Genomic DNA, 22,752 nt, shown 5'->3' with positions numbered 1-22,752 from the left:
TAGAAGTAAAAAACCAGAAATTTAGGATAGGAGAAAAAATATATTTTAACCTTAAATGTGTTGATGTGCATTTCTATGCTGAAAAACGGTCCTTTTAAAGTATTATGATACTTGTAACATCTAACTCCTTACCTACTCTTTTTTTTTGCTTTCTCTGGGTTCGTTTCAATTAATTGCCTGATATGTGAATGGTGAGTGTGGCTTTTTTGATCATGCCATAAGTTATATGTTGTCTGACAGAAAGGGAGCAGCATCCTATTATAATTCTGTTGCAACAGTATGCTCCCTAACACCTCATCCACATTGTCTTCCAAAAATCACAGTGTAAATTCACTGCTACTTACCCCTGACAGAAGAGTAGTTTCTTTCTTGTTGTCTAGTGCTATTAATAGAACTAAATGATGGGTTCGTCTTGTAGTTTTCTCAAGCTTTTGTCTTTTTTTTCTTTTTTTATGCATTTAAGAGACCTTCATGAACAATGCAAGCTGTAAACTTGAAGGGTTTCTTATTATATACCATGCTGCATCACTGATGGATTACAGTTTATGTTTTATATACATGCAATAGCATGTGTTTAAATACACCTCACAGGCAAAACACACTTACATACATAAAATACAATAAACCGTGTAATCAAGAATATGTCTTTGTGCCTGTCATTGTCACTGCTGTGTACACAGGTTAATACTGCTGGGTTTTGAATTAGGTATGAGACTGCTTGACATGTTGATTACATTATCCTCCAGGTGTCTGACCCGCAGGGAATATCTGTAGTAGTAGTACATCTGTTGGAGATTCTTACTTAGCTCAGGTAGTTGGACACTTCGTTTGGAGCACTCACTGTTCATGGCACTTGCGTGCAGTCTGTGCAACAACAGTGTCTTCGTATGTATGTAGCTATAGATTAGTGTATATGTTCCTTCTGGGATACTACATGAGACTTGCATGATTTTTAAAAAGTTAAGGGGTTTTAATAAGTTGAAGCTGTCTCTTTTTTTTTTTTAACATGGATATTTCAGAATGTGAGTTCTGAACTAATACGTTCATATGTATATACATACATACATACATACATATATGTTCATGTATCATGACATTTAGACTCAAGTGCTTGCTCATCTCTCACTATTTGGGGAAAAGCCCAAAATCCTGTATCATGGTCTAAATATGACACTGTATCAATTTCATTTTTGAAGACCAAGGGTAGGGGAAAAAATGTTATTCCCCTCCCTGCAGTGTTTTGTTTACTTCAAATAATTCAAACTTGAATAATCTGATTCTTAGATATGCCTTGAAGGTATTACTGTATGGTTTAGCATTTGGGTGGGGAAAGAAGAAGCACAATGTAGTACAGTAGGCTTAGAAGACTTTAACACTTAAAGAAGGAAATTGCCTTAGATTTTCAAATCATTAATGCAGTTTACAATATGTTACTGAATATTGCCAATGTTATTGTGAGCAGTGTCCAATATAAAATATCTTATACGTGTTCCTCCCTAACAGGCTGGAAAGCTGAAGGATGGTGCTCGTTCTGTGACCAGAACGATTCAAAATAACTTTTTTGATAGCTCCAAGCAGGAGGCCATTGATGTTTTGTTATTGGGAAATACCCTAAATAGTGATTTAGCAGATAAAGCACGGGCTCTCTTAACCACCAGCAGTTTACGCGGTATGTGTCTTTCAGGATTTTAATCTGTCTGATAACTATTTGGTGTAAGAAAGCTGTATGGAGTCTGTTTTCAAAGCAATATTGGAAAGTGTAAATGCTATTTTATGTTCTGTTGGCTTATTAAAAGATGAAAGTTACTTCTGCTTTACTAATATTACCAAACTAACATGCTGCAGTAATTTCTTTACTGTTTATGTTTTGTTGATGTCTGGTGGCGTTACGGGTAAATACTTGTGGAGTGTATTTGTCAGAACTTTACAGTAGATGCATCGTAGATAAGTTCTGTTCAGTTCTTCAAATCCATTTATAGCAAGTGGTAATTGTGACAGTTACATGCTGAATTTGGGAAAGAAATCCTGATTTATTAAAATATTAAGGGGGTTTTATTGTTTGCTAAATGTCTTCCTTAATTTGATCCATCATGTCAGTGAAGAAATTCTCACCATGGTATTAAACTAGATAGAAAGCATTTATTTTTTTCTCAAGCTTATCTTCATTGTGGTTTCTAAGATACTGAGGAACAAAAAGGGGTTTTGGGAATGAAAGAAAACTTAAGATAACAGGCGCTATCAGAACCTGATGAATGATTTCCCATCACAAAATTGGGCTTTTGTGTGAGAACAGGTGCACCATAAAAGCTTGTCAATCTGTGTGTGAATTTCCAAGTCAAAATCAGAAAGATTTCAATAGAAAGTCTGCTCAGACAGAGTAGCCATGTGGCACCTGGGGCTCTGGTGTCAGGAAGATGGGTCACCTCATCAGAGCAGGGAGCTGAACCACAGCATCCTACATCCTCAGAGGTGTAGTCTACACAGTCCCCAGGACTACAGTCATGTCCCATCCTTCTGCAGGTCTAATGGGTAGAGAAATAGGGGGCAAGGTGTAGGGCTGTGTTTAGAATACTCTTGTGGGATAATAAAAAATAGAGGAGATAGTTCTTGGGAAAAGAAGGAACTTAAGTTTGAGTCTTCTTTTTAAGATCCCAGGTAAGAGTGTCCTAAATGGTGGGTTATTGCCAATTTTAGGGATTAATAACCTTCTTATTTTTTCCTTTTTTTTTTTTTTTCACTTTATTCTGGACACTTCTCAACCTAGAATAAGAAAAATGTGTCAAAGCTTCAGTGTAAATCTGTGGTACAAGAAATAAATTCTTGCCCAATTTATCTCTTCAGATTGTGGGTATTTTTATATTTTCTATGTGAAACCTGAAAGACTCCTTTCCTCTCACTCCTTCACCACAAGGTTTTGTGTTATTGTAACTTTTCCTGTATCTGAATGTGCTAAATTAGCCTTACCTCAAAATTAGTTGAAAGTCATTTTCATTTCTTCTCACTTTCTCTGTGAATGCAAGCTATCTTTTCATTATTTCCAGCTTCTGTCAGCTGACGAACATTAATCCTTCTTCACTGAACATAATGTCTTTGCATTGTCTGCTGGGTGGTGAATTAACTAGAGAAATACTTTATCATATGTAAATCCGTTATTAATAAAACAAGAAAAGACAATTTGTTAATACCATTGTACAACTTTTTAGATTTTGCAGCATAAAAGATGTGCTTTAACTGATGCAAATGGTTATGTGTAACAAATTGTATATTAAAGCATGTTCTCTCATGTTACTAGAAAAATTTAAAAAACAATTACTTATTTGACTAATTTTTTTCTTGTTTCCTTCTTACTGCATCCGTAGTTTCAGAGCAATCATTACAATCAGGTATAGTAAGCTAAGCTGTAAATATCTGAGCGTCTGTTGTTCTTCTTGTGCATATTTACATAACATTTGGTTGTGGGCTCAATTTTCCTAGGAGTGTTTGGATCTGGCACTCCTGTGCCCTCAAATCCCTTACTCTAAGAAAAGCTCTTTAATACAAAGAGAGTGAAAATGTATGAATATAAGGGATGAAAAATATTACAAAAAGAGGCAGCCAGTTCTTTGGGGTTTATTTTTAAAAATGGTTTATTCTAGCTGTAGAGGAATTTGCTTTTTTATCTGATTTGGGAGCTCCTGTATTCTTCTTTTGTCTACATGTTTTGTTTAGGGTAAGAGCTGAAAATTCTTTAGTGCAATTTCTATCATCTTATGTGCCATTAAAAGGTTCTACCAGCTTATGTTCTTCCATGAGACAGACTGGTTTTGTAGTATCATCTCCCAGCCAAGGTTAGCGTTGTACTGGAATGATCTGAAATAATATGCTGACACTTGTGTTCTGTGGAGCAAAAGTACCATCAAAACCACTGAGATAACAGTTACCTCTGCACGTGACACAAAGTGAGAGTATAAGAGCATCTATTTAGGTAAAACTCTTGGTGAAGAGAAGGCCTGAAGTGGCAACTTTATAGTTAACTTCTGATTTTCTACTTTGAGAACCTAGGGATGAGCCAGATAGAGGAAAATTGCATGAAAGATCTCTTAAGTTTAAGAAGCTGCTGAAAGCTCTTAATTATTGTCATTGTAAGTTAGCTACATAATCAGCATAATGCATTCAAACTTAATTTTCAAAATTTTAAAATTCTTACTGGAAATTCTCCTTTTTATTGTAACTTAAGCTGTTTCCATGAAGCTGCTTTATCTGGGGAGGTACGATATATGCATATTCCATATTTTTAAGGGAGAGCTGCAAGTGCTTGTCAGCTGTGCAACACGTCATTGTCTCTTTGTTCCCAGAAATTATTATTTAAAATATTATATTCCTAATGCTCATATGTTCAGAGTTTACTTTATGTTGAGAAGATGTAAACATCCTTGTCGGAGCTATTGCCTTAACAGGGTTCATTGTGCTGCCTCTTGGAAGTAGGTTCATTGAAACCAGATCAGATGCTTAATTTCTGGGTGGTAGGGAAAAAAAGTATGTTCTTAATACCTGGGAAGATAAAGGGAGAGAAGGAGGAAAATAAACAAGGAAGCTCTTAATAATTGTTCAGACAAGTCTCCCATTTTAAGAGAATAGCAAAGTTTTGCACAATATCCCCTGAACCTTTGTGCTTGGGTAGTAGCTGCTGGCCCTGGGTACTGAAGAGGATCCTTGGAAGAAACCATGAGGATTTGTCATTAGCTAGATTGTTCAAATACATCTCAAGTGTTTAAAGCTTCTCCCCCTCACATACCTCCCCTTAGAAAAGCACTTCAAACATAATCTCTATTTTTGAGCTTTAAATGTTTTTTTTTCCCTGTGCAGCTTTGCTTTTTCTATTAGTGTTTTACTGTGTCTGCTTAACTCTTACTGGGTACTTAAATAATAGAATATGAGCCACAGGTAATATGTACCTGAAATTAACTGATCTGCTGGCATTTTGCCAGTTTTAAAAACTGTTTGTTGGAATAAACAGTCACATTGTCATTTATGGTGTTACCATCTAGACTGTATCTGCCTAGCTTATAACTCACAAAGAGTCATACATGTCGACGTTTTTTTCAGTTCCTGATCTAACATTTCACTGTGAGTTTCATCTGGATACAGATTGCATATCTTGAAATATACCTACCGTAATTTGGATGTTGTAGTAAAATTGCATAGAATATCCCACCAAGAATTTAAAATCAATATTACCTTTGCAGAACTGAGTTCCAAACATCTGCCTTTCTAGTATGAGCAGTAGTATTTTTTCTGCAAAATAACAGAAAATATAATTGATTGGATTTTGAACATTGTAGAGTGAGATACAATTTTGTTGAAAATATAAATAGCTAGGAATGTGTAGGAAAATAATGTATGTGGGAGGCTCAGGAGCTCTGAAAAACAGTGGGCTCAGTATTTTGGAAAACATATGAAAATTTTTTTGGTTTTTTATTATTCTGATTTAGAAAAAGCATTCTACAATTTAGAAAGCTTGCTAGTTTAAAGGTAAGAATTTCTTGCTTGTAATAAGCATATCATCAGTTCACTTCTGAAGTCAGATCCTAATCTTGGAAAGACATCACATTAGGAGTTCATGATAATGTCACAAATAGGCAATTACTCTATTTTGCAGCTTTTCTTTAAAGCTGTTTGGTAGCAAATGTGAATTATTTGGAGTGTTTAAAATGAAGCTGAAAATTGCTAAATTTGCAAAAGGAAAAGAATTTGGAGAGAATAAAAGACCAAACTCTGCCTTTCAACTTGGTCAGAGTACTATGAAGGCTAATCTGTGCAGATCTTCACAGCTTCTGTGATGCTGTTTTGGTTCCTCGGGTTCAGGTAATCCTTGGGATGATTTAGGTACTTGTGCATATTGTGGGTACATTTCTTGAATTGGTTTCTCTTCAGTGGTCAGCTTCTGTCCTTGATCCTCAGAGGTTTTTCTGGCATTTGGTGGACTTCCTGAGTGTCACCTACTGTGTGACAGGAGTAGACTCAGTATTTGGCTCTCACCTGACGTGTTTAAGTATTCTGTTAGATCCTTGCTGATTTGTTGACTTACCTGGGTTTTACTTGGGTTACAGTAAGGAAAGCAAGATCCCAAGTATGATTTGCTTCTAGTACCCCAAGGAGACACCAGTCAATTCATTGGCTTTTATATGTGATTAGCCCATATATGGATGTATGGTTTGTTCAGCAATGAAAGAGTTCACAAACAACAAATATATAATTTTCTTTCATCATTTTCCGTTTGTTTCAAAACCATGAGAGCTGGAGAATCCCTGATTTTCATTTTAATTGGGTAGCCAAGATTCTGTAGCAAATTTAAAAGTGATAAGCTTAAAAGAATAACTAAAAAGACAACAGCAGCTCACTAATCATCCTGTGGTGGTGATTTGGATGAAAATACTGTGCCCAGTAGCTGATCGCTTTGCAAGACAGCGCACAGTGAATGGAAGAATTCCATCTAATATTGTTTATATGATTTTCACAGGGTCTCATAACTGTGAGATTATTCAAAATAGGTAAATTAATATCACTTAGGTAAAGTACAAAGCAAACAACACTTTTTACACCTGATGCAATTTCTATTCCACTGAGATTAAAGAAAAAAAGCATAGTTAAAAATATTCAGACCTGTTTGTTTGCATTAGAAAATATAGCTGTATGACTGTATTATGCAGCCGATTCATGAAGGGACTTTTAAAATGTCTGTAACTCTAGTGTCTGACCGTGGAATAATCTTGTTTATTTGTTTCTCACAATGCCCTTTACAGATGGGTCATTACACGCTCTCCCATCTGGCAGATAGCAACAAGGCACAGAGAAAGGCTGGTGTAACAGGGAAATGAGTTTAATTGTTTTGAATCCTAGCCTACTTTCCTCACTAAAGCAGAATTCTAGGAATACAACTAACCTAAAAATAATTCAGATTTGTGGCTTATATGATAAAATAATATACCTTACCTATTTTAGTAAAGGTAGTATATCAGTTTTTTTTACTGTGAGCATATCTGTCAGGTTTTTTTGCAATGGAGATTGACTTTCATGAATGTACTCTGTGAAAATGAGGTAAATACCTGTGTTGGCATATATGAAAAATAGTGGTTTCCATAGAGGATCATACACAGGGTGAAAGAATGACAGATATTTATAAAACATAGAACTTACGTTTCTTTTATGTATCATTTATATGTATATATGTTACTTTGAACAAATTACTGCTGACTTTCAATCAGTCAGTATCCTACCCAGACAAGTAGTATGTCTGCAAATGTACTTCCCCTTGTGAAAAGTTGCATTCATCTTGCTTTCACAGTTTAACTTTCTATATGTCTGTGCATGGATTTGTCGCCGTTTTTTAAAGGGAAAGATCTCGTTGCCAAGTTTCCTGGAGAAACATTCTATATAAAAATAATGTCTTTTCAAATGTTTTTGCAGCATCTGTAAAAGTGCTAAAGAGTATGTGTGAAAACTTTTATAAGTATGCAAAACCGAAAAAAATTCGAGTCTGTGTCGGGACGTGGAATGTCAACGGGGGGAAGCAGTTTCGAAGTATTGCCTTTAGAAATCAGACCCTCACTGACTGGCTTCTAGATGCACCGAAGTTAGCTGGAATTCATGAATTCCAAGGTAAGATTTGTGTTCTGACAATTTTTTCTTGAAAACTCTGCTTTTCATAATTCAATCATAAACATTGAAACAGATATATATATATGTCTTGGTTCTTAATTATAAATTACAATTAGATTTTTTAATATTTAAATGCAGATCGCAAAAGCAAGCCTGTAGACATATTTGCCATTGGATTTGAAGAAATGGTGGAGTTAAATGCAGGAAACATTGTGAATGCCAGGTCGGTATACAATCTGTACAGTGCTGTTTAGTTGGTAACCACATTTTATTGAGTAAAATGTTATTTATTTTGTTGTTCTGTTTTGTAATGGCTGAGGTTAGTCTGGGTTAATTTTTGACTGTGTTCCAGTTCTCTCTGCCAGTTTCTGTGCCAGGACTGCAGACTTCATCTCAGCTTCCCTAGCAAAGCTGAGATCACTTAGATCATGTCTAATGTAATCTCAAGGATCCAAATAGTCAGTACTTGGCCATATTTTGGATTGACCTTCAGCAGCCCCTCAACTTTTTCCTTCATTTTATACTTTGAAGGAATTTACCTCTGATGCTTGTAGCATTCTGCTTTGTCTGTGCCTTCTTATTGCTTGGAACAGTAAGTCCTGTGAAATTTCTTCCAAAAGCATGTATTGTTTTATGCCTTTATATAGTGTATTGCGTCAAATTTTGATCTACATAAAGCAAGGCTTCCTTCTACACTGTCAGGTTTTGTTGTCATTCCGTGAATTACATGTATATCAGTGAGTTTGGATTTCTCGAATCTAGTAGAGGGAGTTATGAAAAAATATTTTTACCAGTGGTGAAGTCTTGATGTGTAGTCCTATTCCCTTTGTCTGTTGTTTTGTCTGCCCATTTTGCATGCTTTCTGGTGTTTAGCTATAACACATTGGAAAAAGCATCTAAAGCCTGTAACACTGTCAACCTTGCACAGGCTTTTGTCTTGAGGAGTGGCAGTTTTGTCATCCCCTAATTTCACACTGTGTCTAGATAACACTGTCTCCAGGTCTGATATTTGTCATTTCAAAGCCAGGTTGGACGAAGCCTTGGGTGAGATGGTTTAGTGTGAGGTGTCCCTGCCCATGGCAGAGGGGTTGGAACTAGATGGTCTTGAGGTCCTTTCCAACCCTCACTATTCTATGATTCTGTGATTTATTTCCAATACTGGCTTTGAAAACCATAGTCTGTTAGGTCTCTAAGGAAGTTTCTTCTTGATCAAAGACATGGACATCTCGTTTTCCAGTATTAACTTAGCTCTAGGCCAGGAAGTAACTCCCTATAAAAATTCTTCGGTTTTGCTCCTCTAGTCTAGCCTCAGAAATAGAGGAAAGATAGCCCTGGCTCCTAACATTGTCTGTGGTGTTGAGAAAAGTGAGGCAGCATTTTATGAGGCTGAATTTGAAATGAGGGTGTCATGACAGCTTGTGTCTGTGCTAGGAGGCATTTGAGCACCATTCACAACTTGGCTTTGCCTTGCTACCTCAGGGTTTAGTTTAGGTTGTTGTATGAAGGTTATTCAATTAGATCAACAGTTTAGATACCTGCTCACTTGTTTTGTTTTAAAACTGCCATTTTTCATCTCACTTCTAGCACAACCAATCAGAAGCTCTGGGCTGCTGAGCTGCAGAAGACTATATCAAGAGATTACAAGTATGTGCTGTTGGCTTCTGAGCAGTTGGTGGGTGTCTGCCTTTTTGTGTTCATCAGGCCCCAGCATGCGCCTTTTATCAGGTCAGTGAACCCACAGCTGTGCCCAAGTTGGGTCACCTTCAGTTTGCTGTATATTGCAAGCTAACATGCAAGTGTACTAAGAAGTGTATGAGTTGTTCCATCTTCTGGGGAACTAGTCGCTTAAATTCTTTTATCATGCTTAAATTATTTTATTCTTTTACTTTTTAAATTCCTCATCAGTTGCCAAGAGAGCTTGAAAAGCTGAGGAGTTAAATTGTTACCTCCTCAATAGCTGTTGGCATCTTGTTAAAATAGCCCAGTGGCCTTACTGCTGAAAGAACAATGTGAAAATGTTCTCTTACCAACATAATGTCTTACTCAGACATACTTAAAGCTGTTAACTTCTGTGCCATTGTATTTGAAGGTTTAATAGTTGTTTAACTCTTTCAGGGATGTTGCTGTTGACACTGTAAAGACTGGCATGGGAGGAGCCACTGGTAATAAAGGTGCAGTAGCAATTCGGATGTTGTTTCATACATCCAGTCTTTGCTTTGTCTGCAGTCATTTTGCTGCAGGGCAGTCACAAGTTAAGGAGAGAAATGAAGACTTCGTAGAAATAGCTCGCAAGCTCAGTTTTCCAATGGTAAGCAACAGTGTTCAAATTCCATAATGAATAAGAAGTTAAACCCTTTGAGCTCCAGCAGCTCCATCCAAAAGCTCTATTTATTTTTTGCCCCTCATCAGATTCCTGTGGAAATCAAATTTCCTTGGGAACTTCCCAGAGATAACTACGTTCCCACAAGTTTTATTGAAAGAGATGACTGCAGAAAGAATATACCTTTCCAGTGTAATGACTGATAGAGATGGTGACGCATGAATTCAATGGCTAGCATTAGGCATCAAGGATTTAGCACAGGAGAAAGACCTGATGGATTCCTGACATGCTGTCTAACTTTTATAGGCACTGGAGTTAATCAACTATGAGAAAAAAAATTCATGGAAAACAGCACTGTTTTCAGTACACATTTCAGTACACTAATTTTAACTTCTTTTTCACTCATTTTTGTCAAGTTGGATTGTGCAGTTCTGTACCATATTCTCATAACGGATTATCAAACACCAAGTAAAAGTAAATTGATACTTTCATCAGTGCAACAAAATTCTTTCTTGAGACTTAAAACCGTCTTAAATTTTGTAGTCAAACTGTCCTTTGTTACTTTTTATGTTACTGTGAAGGATTCTCACATCTTATTTTATAGGGGTTTTTTTAATTTCTGTATTTGTCCCCATGGTCATGTTTCAGTTTTTCTTGAAAATGCTGTATTATTATGGTCCCCAGAAACAGTTTCCTAAGTGCTGCCATTTTAATCTGCCAGTTTATCTGCTTTGATTTATTTAAGAGCAATGCAAAAATCAAAACAAAGAAGTAAAATTTCTCACTTTAAGCCTTCTGCTTTGTCTGAACTAACAGAGCCCTTCTGTCTCTCCCTAGCCATAAAAATTATATGTAATTGAAAAGTCTTCAAATAATCTCAAGGTTCCAAACAGTCAGTACTGTTTTGCAGTTTGTTGGGATATTATGCCACAATATCCCACGGTAGTATTTTGTTCTCCTTTGTAACCTAGTTGTGACATATATATTAGTTGCCATCTCAGAGCAGACTTCTAAAACAGAAGTAGAAAGATGAAGAGTTTTAGAATCCAATTCACACGACTCATGTTTCTTTAGAAATGGAAACAACAGAGATATTGCTGCTTCTTTCATATTCTGTATGTGTGAATACCATACACTTGGCTATGTTGTGCTACCATATGAACAGTAAATACTATTGTGTATTTCAGTTGTCCTCATCAGATTGAAATGATGCATTATGTTTTAAAGTTAAAAATTGAATTTCTAAATCTTTTGGATGTTTTTAACTTCATTGTGTGCCTCTGTTTGACAGGGAAGGATGCTCTTTTCCCATGATTATATCTTTTGGTGTGGTGACTTTAATTATCGAATTGATATTCCAAATGAGGAGGTTAAGGAGCTAATACGACAACAGAACTGGGACTCCCTTATTGCAGGAGACCAGCTTATGAATCAGAAAAATTCTGGACAGGTATCTTAAACATATTACTTAAAAATGCTTTATTTTTCTTTTTGGCTTTAGCAGTTTTCTGTGGTGCTTCTGTAAACCTATATCCTCAATATGTTTTGCTTATCACTTTTTTCCAGGCAGTGGTATGGAAGGGTGCGACAGCAGCATTTAATAACTTAATTCATAGTAACTGACCTGAAGAGCCAGTGACGCCAAAAAAGGAAACACTATATTATATTTATCTATTAGAACTTTATCTTTGAGTTTACTAGTTATATATATATATATATATATATATATTTTAAGCAGGTGCAACTGTTAAAATATGTATCTATAGAAGTTCTTTTGGTAATGTTACCAGTTACTTTAAATTGCTGCAGTAATAGGTCCAATGTTGCTACTGTGTAATTTTCTTGGACAAAGGCCTAGTCCAAATTGTAGACCTTTTTACTTACTTTGTTATTCCAAAAAAAATAGGGTAGCAAAGTCTGAAGAAACCTTCAGATTTTAATTTTTAGGGTGTCTTGGGACGCAGCACGTAGCAACTAACAGAATATTTGTAATTAATTAAATTTTGTGTACAACTGTGTGTTATTTCTTTCCAGCTTTATGAGGGAATGCTGTTAGTTTTTTCTACTTGCCAACACTTTGATCATAAGTAGTGTTTTTTCTGAATTAGAGTTCTCTTCCATTTGTGCTGGTGTCTTGTGCCCCAGAACAGGAGGGAAAACACTTGATAAGTTTCAGTTTATTTTTTTTAAAGCCCAGTTCCTACATAAAGTGAGATGTACATTCAAGTGGGCAGACAGCATGATTGTTTGTTAATGTGACCAAAACAAGAGACGTATAGAGGATTTGGGGACACTTAAAGGAGTTATAAAGCGGGAAAGATCTATGGAAACTGCCTGAATATGAAAAGGACTCAAAATAATCTCCTGACTGTGGAGAAAAAAGGAGTTAGTATTGCATTGTTAGGTAATACTCCCATTATTTGAAAGTGACTGACTGGGCAGCAGCAGGTATCAGCTGGCTACCAAGAGTAGCTCTGTGATTGCATGTGGTTGTTATCTGGTGTATCTGCTGTTCAGGAAAGGCATTTACATAGCTACTGTCTTCATAAAAGTGGGTTAAGAAACAATTATCGGAGGCAGAGAAATTAATTGTCTAAGAAGCTGTGGATCTTTTGACATTGATCTTCTGACACAGATTTTTAAATTGGCTGGATTTCATTTTATATTTCCAATAAGAAAAGCAGGCTAACCTGTCATCTGATGCAGACCTAAGTTAGATTTCTATTTTTCAGATCTCTGATGTTAAGTAAAACTCCCCATAAAAGTTTAAACTTAAGACTGGAGCTGGTTAAGATAACTAAAGGGTATTAGATTATGTGTAGTTTAGACACTTAAGGAGGGAGCAGATCTCCTGGCCTTTTAGGGTCTTGTGTCAGCTGACTCTGTCTGTTTATGTTGCAAAGTACCTAACGGATTTTTTGATTCATTTCGTTTGACACTGTATCTCTAAATACCATACGTCCTCTTGGCAGATATCTCCTTTAAATCTGTTTGCCTATTCGCTTGAGAAGAAACTGGTGATAACCCTCTCTCTCCAATATTTTATATCAAATATATTAAGGACTCTTTCTGTCTCCCACCCCTTACCTCCTACTTATTGCTGTCTTCTGTCAATTTGGGGGGAATGTTTTGCATGTTTAGATAGATACATGGAATATAAACCTCAGTTCCCAACTTTTGCTGACACATGAGCAACTAACCAACTAATTAAAGTGCTGTGGACAGCATCTGTGTTCTGGATGACCGCAAGTTCTGAATGACATTAGAAGAACTGTAGGTTGCTCATGAGCCTGGGTTTAAAGATATAAATGCTGGCATACATCTGTTTAATGATGATCTGTCTGGGTCAGGGTCACTATTTAGTCTTAGTGGCAAATGTAGGATGTTTTCAGCAGATAAAATTTGGAGAAGGATTCGTATTATCAAATTATTATTATTTTTTTTTAATGTATACAGGTTTTCACTGTTACAAAAGAGAATTCTCATTAGTTTCAAGCAGTTTCCCATCTGTTTCAGTCTTCTGGCATGACGCATAACTGCCTTGTTTCTTACAGATTTTTAGGGGATTTTTGGAAGGCAAAATAAATTTTGCTCCCACATACAAATATGATCTGTTTTCTGATGACTATGACACCAGTGAAAAATGTCGCACACCAGCATGGACAGATCGTATTCTCTGGAGAAGAAGAAAATGGCCTTTTGACCGATCAGGTTTGAGTGCTTCCTTAAGTTGTTTAAAATATTCTTTTCACTGGCTTATAGAATCCAGTTAGTGACATTCGCAGTGCTAGTGATTCTGAACTTCTATCCCTGACTTTGTATGAAACAAAGCTAATAATAGCATCTACAGTAAACACAGTGATGCTGAACAAGAGGATCAAGAATCAGGTGCCAGTTACTGATATTTCAGTACTTTGAAAGTACTGTTTTTATCTGTAGAACACTTGGTTTTGGTTTACTTTCTTTTTTCTCTATTTACAAATAATTTATTTTTTAAAGCATGTTCTCGCAATCATGGTGGTTTTCCCCTTTTGTTTTCATTAATACTGACTGTAGCTGAAGACCTGGATCTTCTGAATGCTAGTTTTCACAGTGACAGTAACGTCCCTTATACATGGAATCCTGGTACTTTGTTGCACTACGGAAGAGCAGAGCTGAAAACATCTGATCATAGGTTTCAGTTTTATTTTATACATTACTTCCTAATAACTGAAAATTTGATATTCATATTACGTATTTTGTTGTTAAGATACTCTGCTTACAGCTCTTTCTTGTATATTTCAAAGGCCTGTGGTTGCATTGATTGACATTGACATATTTGAAATTGAAGCAGAAGAGAGACAAAAGGTTTATAAGGAGGTGATTGCAATGCAAGGACCACCTGATGGTACTGTAATGGTCTCCATCAAAAGTTCTTCAGCAGAAGAAAACTATTTTGATGACAACTTAATTGATGAACTTCTTCAAAAATTTGCAAGCTATGGTGAAGTTATACTTATAAGGTTAGAAAGACTTTTTACGTTTAATCTTCATTCCTCTTCATTGTTCCCACCTATTTCTTGAATAAAGTTACTTTCTTAGTGGGCATTTCAGTTACAATCTGCTCTGCTTAATTTTTAACATTTAGATTTCAACTTTCATGTCTTTACAGATAAAAATAAGTTGTACGTACCTGTATGTGTCTCGGTTTTCAGACTTAATTTTTGCTGTTACTCTTTATTTTTGAGATAGAGTATCCTACTGACTTTGTATTCTAAAATTAGGTTAGTAATTTTAAAAGACCTGAAGACAAGAGGATCCCTGTGAATGTTGCACTTTCACTAAACTGTTAATTGAACTATAAGTGTTGTATTTTATTGGGGCTTGGGGGGTTATTTTGGTTAGAATTGGGTTTTTTGGGTTGGGGTTTTTTCGGTTGATTGGTTGGGGTTTTTTTTTCAGAAGACTAGGAGCACAGTTCCGAGTCCGTAGTGTGATGACATGTGGAAAAACTAATACAAATATCTAACCTGTAAGCCACACAACTACTATTGAATGTGTAACTGTAGTCATATAATTTTTAAGAGGACAGTGCTTTCACTCTGTGTTATTTACCTGGTTCTCTCTTTTGCTTGTTGTTGCAAGGATGCATTCAATTAAAGCTTATTAGTCAATTATGTTTTAACAAACTTAATAAATAATTCTTCTCCATGAAATGAACCACTGAAAAACCTTTAAGGTAAGAGGCTTGAAAAGTTAGTCGATAAGATAAAGTATTTTAATTATTGTTTCCGATGGGCTTTGCAGGTTTGTAGAAGACAAAATGTGGGTAACATTTTTGGAAGGAAGCTCTGCTTTGAATGTTATGAATCTGAATGGTACTGAGGTAATGCAAAAATTACTGAACTTTCCTATAGGAAGAGAAAATTCAACTTTTTAAAGACTTCTTGGTTGGGGACAGGGTTTTTAATTTGTCCATTTATTTTTAAGAATAAAGTTTTTCATGTTCTGTACTAGGCTGATGCATCCAATTTTATTTTTCAGGGTTTTTTTTGTTTGGTTGGTTTACTTTTGGTAGTCACATAGCTTTATTAATGTAGTGCATAAGCAAGTCTGTTTTTCTTTATGAAGAGTAGTGTTTCTGTCAGAATAAAGAAACCTGAAGTTTTCCTATTAATTAAAAAGGAAAATCTTACGAGACAAGTTGTTAGTTTTTCTTTAGAAAAATATTAAATAGCTATAATTAACAGTTTAAACTGCATAAATGTACTTAATTACCAAAATGAAGTGAAAAGCACAAGTACTTCTGTGATGTGTCAGTGTTACTTTTTAGTGCCAGGAATTCTGATAACCCTACTTGGGACATTTTCAGTATTTTTATTTTTTTTAAATCTAGAATGCTGGATTTTAACAATTTCTGGTTTGTGCATACCTTTTTTGTCACTTCAGCTACTAGGAAGGATTATAAACATAAGTTTGAAAAATCCAGATTGGATCAGAACTTTGGAAGATGAAATGAATCTAGAGAAGATTAATATTGGGCTACCTTCATCAACAAGCTCCACTTTGCTTTGTGAAGATGCTGAGGTTACTGCTGACTATGATATGGAAGGTGTGTTGAAATAAAACACTTGCCATTTTGAAATGTTGACAGTCGTAAATAATGTGGTTAATTTAATGTATATATAAATACTTTGACAAGTTTATACCAGTCTTAAATAGATAAATTAGAAATCCTGTTATTTGCAGTAATATCTTGACAACTTGTTGAACAGTGTTAGTTTACACTTGTATCTCAAGGTTTTACTAATTTGCTGACAGTCTCTTCGTTCTTCTCAATTTATCCTGTGACCTACCCTCTCAGGGTCACTTCTTTCAGGCAACTTTTACTGTTCATGAAGACACCCTATAAGCAGGATATACAAAACATCAGAGTGCAAAGCAATTATTTATTTTTTTTTTTGCCAATGTGCATAATACATTAATAGGATACTGAATATTTACCAACCCCAAGAAGACAACAGGTAAGCCTTTGACAGGCAGGCAAATATGAGTGAGGCAAGGAAACCTTTAATCTCTGTTGCTCTTGAAGTGGCCTGATCTTTGGCATTGATGAGTTTCATTTAACTGGGTTTTGTCAGTTTTGTTTTTTTAACTGGAGGGTTTTTGTGTCTTTTCATGTCATACTTTTTTAGCATAATCCTCAAGTTGCTGAATATCACTATTGCAGCAATTGTGCCTCTGCATTTTTGCCTTTCTTTACTTGCATGTTTCTTATCTATGGACTTTGTCACATCTTATTTTTTAATCTGTTAATTAATTTTTAGGAAAGGTCTGATTCACTCTCTTCTCTACATTAAAAAATACTCTTCTTATATCGTTGGCAAATAAAAAAGCTGTTTTTTGAACAGCAGCAAAGCCACACAAGCACACCCCTTACCTGCTGACACTTCGTGTGTGTATTGCATTTCCGTATGTATTTTACAAGGTTGTTTTTTGTAACTACTTGAACAGATGTAGTTTCTAGATGTAGTCATTGTGTCTATATTGATTTATTCTGAGTAGTTCATTTGCTTTGAATTTCTATCCAAGCTCCTTAAGGGTAAACATTGTGTTGCAAAAGTTTCAGGAAAACAGACGGCGGCTATGTATACTGAAAAGAGTAGACAAAGAGGGTTTTTTTATATAGGTATTTCAGAAAGGGATGTATGTTTCGGTAAGGGTACAGGTATGGGAAACCTGTATGAAAAGTTGGAATTGGTGATAGTCTCGATGTCGTAAGATGCTTCATCTGTTTTCCAATGCAAGTGGAAAACAGGACTTTAACAGTTTAGACGCTTCTATGGTTGGTTGATTTTATTAGTAGTCCTCTGTGAAATAGCATGATTCTCTTCAAATGTGACATCTTGAATCCCCTAAGACTTTTGGATCAAGAGCTATTATCTAATTGGCAGCCTGATTACTCTGTTACTGCTGTGCAGTGCAAAGTTGAAGATGGAACTTCTGTAGAACACTGTGTTGTTCATGTACCTTGGAAGAGAGGATTACTGTGGTCCTGTTGGTCTGTGATGGGATAATTGTCTATTTTAGGCATTTTGAATATCAACATGACAATATTCTAAATTGACGGTTTATTTTTCACAGGCATATCCATGTTGAACCTTCTTTTTTAAACATCATTCCACTTTTTCAAACAGAAGGTATTACAAATAGAAGATATCTTAAAATCCCATGCCCATCTTTCTAAAGTATAAGTGAAACTTGACATCTATTGCAAACCAGGGAAATAATTTTTGCAATGATCTTCTTTGTAAATCTGATGGTTTGGTTAAACAATGTTGCGGTTGTCACTCTATTATAATTACCAGTAATATATTTCCATAATACCTATTGTGCATTTGGAGTATTTTCAACCAGTTTGAATATATATGCATTCTTCGTATATAATTTTACGATGCAAGAATTATGCTTTGGTTGTTGAGCTAATTCCTTGGAGCTTGAAGGCTTTTTGTGAAAAATCCCATGCCTAGAATAAGTTTATAATTTCTCCACTTTTTAAAACAAAAACCTATTGTTCCCTTTATTTTACATGCTTTTTCTTCTTTGGAATGTTATTTAGGAGACATTGATGACTACAGTGCAGAAGTAGAAGAAATCCTTCCTCAGCATCTACAGCCTACTTCAAGCTCTGGTCTTGGAACCTCCCCAAGCTCTTCACCACGTTCCAGTCCCTGTCAATCCCCTACGCTGTCAGATGGACCTGCACTCCCAGTGAGGCCGAGCCGAGCACCGGCAAAAACTCCTGGACCACCTGTTTCCACACACAGTGTGTATTATATTGCTCAACTGCCTCTATTACCACTGTACAATCTGGCAGCTGTCTGTCCCAGTGGTAGAATACTATCTTACAGATTATTTTTAATAGAGCTTTTAGATTCATACAAAAGGCTATTCTTGTTATTATCTAGCATTTTCTGCATAAGTGGCTGTGGGCGAATCACCTCATTCTTTGTCTTGGTTCTCCTTATGAGCAGTAGAAGAGCTTTGTTTCCTGTGTCCATGGATCTGCACTGCTGCAAGCTACCTAACTTGCTCTAGTTCTCTAGCATTTCATCATGAAAGAGACAGCTCAAAAAGTTGTGTGGTTAATAGGCTTTCTAATTCGATTAGTTTTAAACCTCTGCTGAAAAATCCTGTTGTAGTGGGTCAGTATCATCGTAGTTCACTTCAGTCATACTCTTCAAATCTACCCCATTTCAGTTAATGCTCTTATCAGCCGTAATAATGTAAATTGTAATATGTAGATTTGTAAATAGGCCGTATAATATGAAAGCTACTGTTTAAACACAAATTTATTTCAGTGACAAAGGTGATATTTAAAATTACAGTGTTTGGAATGGCTTCTAGAGCAGTTTATTTCAATGTAATTTGGAGTACCTTCACAAAGACTGCTAGAATGCCTTCAGAATTCCCCTTGTAACATTTTTTTCTAGAGCATTTAGTGCAGAATTTGGAACTTTTCAAAGAATGTTCAGGATTCTATGAAAAGCATGTACTGGTTAAAGCATATGAGACAATAATCTTGGCTTAGGGCATGTGCTTCTTTTCTCCATTGGCTTATTCCTTTTGTTTTCCCTCTCTCAAGAACTTCTGTATCATTGTTTCCAGGGCTGATAGCTGACTGTCCTCTCTGCAAAACTAACTTGCTATTAGAACAGCTTTACTGTGATTAGAATGTACAAGTAATTAATGTTTGCATTGTTTTCTGTCATCTTGTTCAGCTGAATTTCAGGTTGGCACCCAGCAGAAAGAGTCTTCTCAGAGCCTGGAGCCTAAGCGTCCTCCTCCACCTCGCCCAGTTGCTCCTCCTGCGCGCCCCGCTCCACCACAGAGGCCACCTCCACCATCAGGTAATGCAGTAATGTGCATCAGGTGGTCAGGAGTATTTCGTGTCAAGTTTGTGAGGTCAACTTTGAAGTCCACACCCAAACTATATATTACATTTTGGTTTGGGACTCAATGGAACATCCCATTTTTTCACCAAAATGTTGAGTTGGTACATTTAATAGTAATAACTGTATGGGAAATAACAGCATTTTCCAGTACCATTTAAATACTGTTGTCTTTGCTTAGTGAATAAGTTTTAAAAAAATTATAAACTTATTTTCACACTTTAAAAGTGCGGGCTTCCTACAGCAGTGTTTACTCTACATTTTTATTTCCATAGCATCTTCATTTTCAAAAGACAAATAGTCTTGTGCATTCACTGATTATATTCTTTTAATTTGGGCATCAGTATGTATGCATTTTATCATGTCCAGGTTTTTAATGTAGAATTCATCTGGATCATCTGAAAATGTAAACGATTGAGCACTAAGAGAAACTGGATGTTCAGAAGCATATGGGCAACGTAATGAATAACTAACTGACCCATGTCATTTTAACTTTCTCATTCTTTTTCTTCCCTCTTACTGTACTGATATTTTTCATTATTGCTGCATTCATTTCTTAAATACTGTAAGGCGGTAGGAGTCCTGCACCTGCTAGAAAAGAATTTGGAGGTAATGATTTTAATTGTTTTCAAATATGACTACGTAGCAAAACTACTATGGTGGTCTGTTATGCCAGTACTTAATATGATGATGTCCAAAGGTATAAAAATGGGTGATACTTGAATGTCAATGTAATCACTTTTTCAGGGTTTGTATCCCCCTCTGAATTACATTTGACTTTTTAGTGAGACAGTATTTCTCCAGAAGTTGCTATATTATAGTCAGAGAGATTAAAGTTGTCACAGGTATTTATTACTTGGTCCTGGTCAAAATATACCATGCTAACTTTTCTGTGGAAGCAGAAACCTGTGTTTATTTGTGAAAAGGCTAGCTTTTCCCCTCACAGTCTACAACAAGGAGCATTGCAAAACTGATCGTGATTGTAGCTACTTGCAGTGGTTATCCATTAATTAATTGTTCAAGTTGAAACTACTGCTGATGGGTAGTTTAATTTTTGTTTCCAAGTCTGATATGTGCTCCTAAGTCCTTCCTAAAGACGTGAAACATCCTCCATGGTTCTTGGAACTAGCCTATACTTCAGAAACACAAACTTAGCAAAGGAATTTATTTGGTTACTTTGAAGGCATTTGAGAGCTACATGTCTGTACCCCATAATTCCTTCCCTCTTGATAATGCTGAGGACCTTATCAACCCTTCTGACTAGTTTTGTTTTTTTCCAGCTTGTCTGGTTTTGCATGTAATACCAACTTAAACATTCTCAGAAGTGCTTCTTCTTGAAACTAATCTTTGTCCTTCTTTGTCCATGCTTCATAGCAGAGCTGTTCTGCTTGGACCTAAATCAGCTCATTAATACATGGGATAGAGTGAGAGTAGTGAGTGGCTCTGAAATACTTTCTTAATGGCTCTTCAGATACTACCACTTAGTTGGCAGGAAAGAGGAGTTTTTGAGAAAATAATCCATAAGCTTTGAGCAGTCTCAGAAAATAAGCAAAACTATTTTACATAGTATAAAAGTACCCACTAACTTAGTCTGATCTCTGGCAGAGATGTGCATGGCTCTTAGATGCACTTGAGGGGAGGAGATCATTATCCCAAAGGCATAATATCTCAAATTAGTTAAAATGCTTAAGTTTTAAAAAATGGCCAATTTATACATAATGTGTTACCTATGTGAGATTTATTTTGTCATTCTGCTTCAGCCTTATATAGTTTTATCTGCACTGATACAATCCTGTTCACCTAGTTTGTCCCAGTTTTGCAAAAACTAGCTCTTTTTTACCCTTTTTCCCAACGTAGCTTCCCATAAAGAACTGTAACTTGCATAAAACTTGCTTTTTATGCAGTCTTTTAAAAGAGATTGTGATGACCTGAAGGTCATCCCACTTTTTCTGTCCTCATTTTCCACTCATGGTGTACATTTATAAGGCATGATGCTTTGCTTTTCTGCAGTACTCGAGCTCAGCTCAGAGCAAGCTAGCACAGGACTGGAAGCAGTATAAATGTCATACTGTGATACCACGCTTGGGGAAATGACATCTGTTTCTTTTACCTAGAAGGCTTCTAAAGCACTGTGAAAATGTCCCTGTGTACTGTATATCAAACTTTGTTTTTACTGTAGCACATGCAAAGTGACACTGATCATGTCTTTAAAATGTCATGCATTTTAAATGTCGTGGGGTTTTTTTTTGCTCATGTGTTCTAACCTTTTTTTCTGAGTGCTGCACTGCCTTCAATGCCCATAACATTTCTTCTGATGGCTCAGTATGCTTTGGAGATAGGAGCAGGATTTGGGCATCTAAGGTTTAGGGGCTTTTGTAGAGTTTGGTCCTATTTTACATCAGAAGTAACTCAGAATTCAAGGGAACAAGGCTATATGCTTATTGCAGGAGGTTGCAAAGTTTAGACTTACTGCCTGCTAATGCCAAAGACTTCCACTGAGGATTTTATAAGCTCTCATTGTTTATAGTTAAAAAATAAAATGTTGCACTCCCTTTACGCAAGATTTTTTTTTAATACATTACAGAGGAAATGCTTACAGAACATTAACAATTGTAAAGGCTGCTGGTTATCAATTACTTAAAGTTAAAAAGAATATTTGTTTTGTTGTGTTTTTTCCTTTAATAATATTAGTCAGACTTTTCCTGATTAATGCGGGAAAGGCTTATAGTTGTCTCTTATCATTGGTTTAAACTGTTAAAGTGGGGTGAAGGTTGGGTTAAGATTGAGAGAATGCCCAGTATTTTCAGTATATGCAACAATATGGGTAAAATGCACTACATTTTCAGTGTGATTATCCTCCAAATAAATAAGCTTAGAAAAAGCAGTACTCAAGTTGACACTAAAAGAAATGCAAGTACAATAAGCTATGAAAGTACATGCACCCAAACAGCAAGTACTTAGTAGTGTACACTGATAATTATAGTCACTCATTAAACTTAGTCTTGCAGGAACCATTCAACATCATTATTTTTCTCCTATAGCTTTTTTTTTTTTCAGAGCATTGTTCAGGTGCATTGGGATATGTCAGTCATTCTGAAAATGCTTTTTCTTCCTTCTTTCTTTTAAATATGGGGAACCACCTCCTTTTCTTGGTGAAGAAGGAATGTTCAGTAATGGTGTAAACAAGTAGCCTTAGACAGTAAATGCATTGTTCAAATATAGGCAAATAGCCTAGATTTCATATATATGCACACACAGATATACACACATACACTTGTGTACATATATGCACATTTTACTTTAAGAGAAGTTGGGGTTGCTTTATTTTCCATGAAGCTAATGTGTAAATGTAACCATTGCAAA

General features: G+C 35.9%; 1 protein-coding gene across 7 annotated transcripts in view; it reads left to right on the top strand.

Moving 5' to 3' along the window:
- Positions 1-22,752, top strand: part of SYNJ1 (synaptojanin 1) — a 64,695-nt gene that overhangs the window by 27,145 nt on the left and 14,798 nt on the right. For all 7 annotated transcript variants that reach the window (XM_065676816.1, XM_065676814.1, XM_065676815.1 and 4 more), the window contains 13 exons: positions 1,504-1,669; positions 7,447-7,638; positions 7,777-7,861; positions 9,223-9,363; positions 9,754-9,946; positions 11,250-11,408; positions 13,513-13,669; positions 14,015-14,132; positions 14,245-14,460; positions 15,245-15,323; positions 15,887-16,049; positions 18,057-18,263; positions 19,219-19,347. In XM_065676816.1, coding sequence (XP_065532888.1) covers positions 1,504-1,669; positions 7,447-7,638; positions 7,777-7,861; positions 9,223-9,363; positions 9,754-9,946; positions 11,250-11,408; positions 13,513-13,669; positions 14,015-14,132; positions 14,245-14,460; positions 15,245-15,323; positions 15,887-16,049; positions 18,057-18,263; positions 19,219-19,347 — 2,005 coding nt within the window. The remainder of the gene's footprint in view (positions 1-1,503; positions 1,670-7,446; positions 7,639-7,776; positions 7,862-9,222; positions 9,364-9,753; positions 9,947-11,249; positions 11,409-13,512; positions 13,670-14,014; positions 14,133-14,244; positions 14,461-15,244; positions 15,324-15,886; positions 16,050-18,056; positions 18,264-19,218; positions 19,348-22,752) is intronic.

Source organism: Lathamus discolor, chromosome 4 (genome assembly GCF_037157495.1).
Source record: "Lathamus discolor isolate bLatDis1 chromosome 4, bLatDis1.hap1, whole genome shotgun sequence".
Lineage (NCBI taxonomy): Eukaryota > Metazoa > Chordata > Aves > Psittaciformes > Psittacidae > Lathamus > Lathamus discolor.
This window is presented reverse-complemented; position numbering and strand designations above follow the sequence as displayed.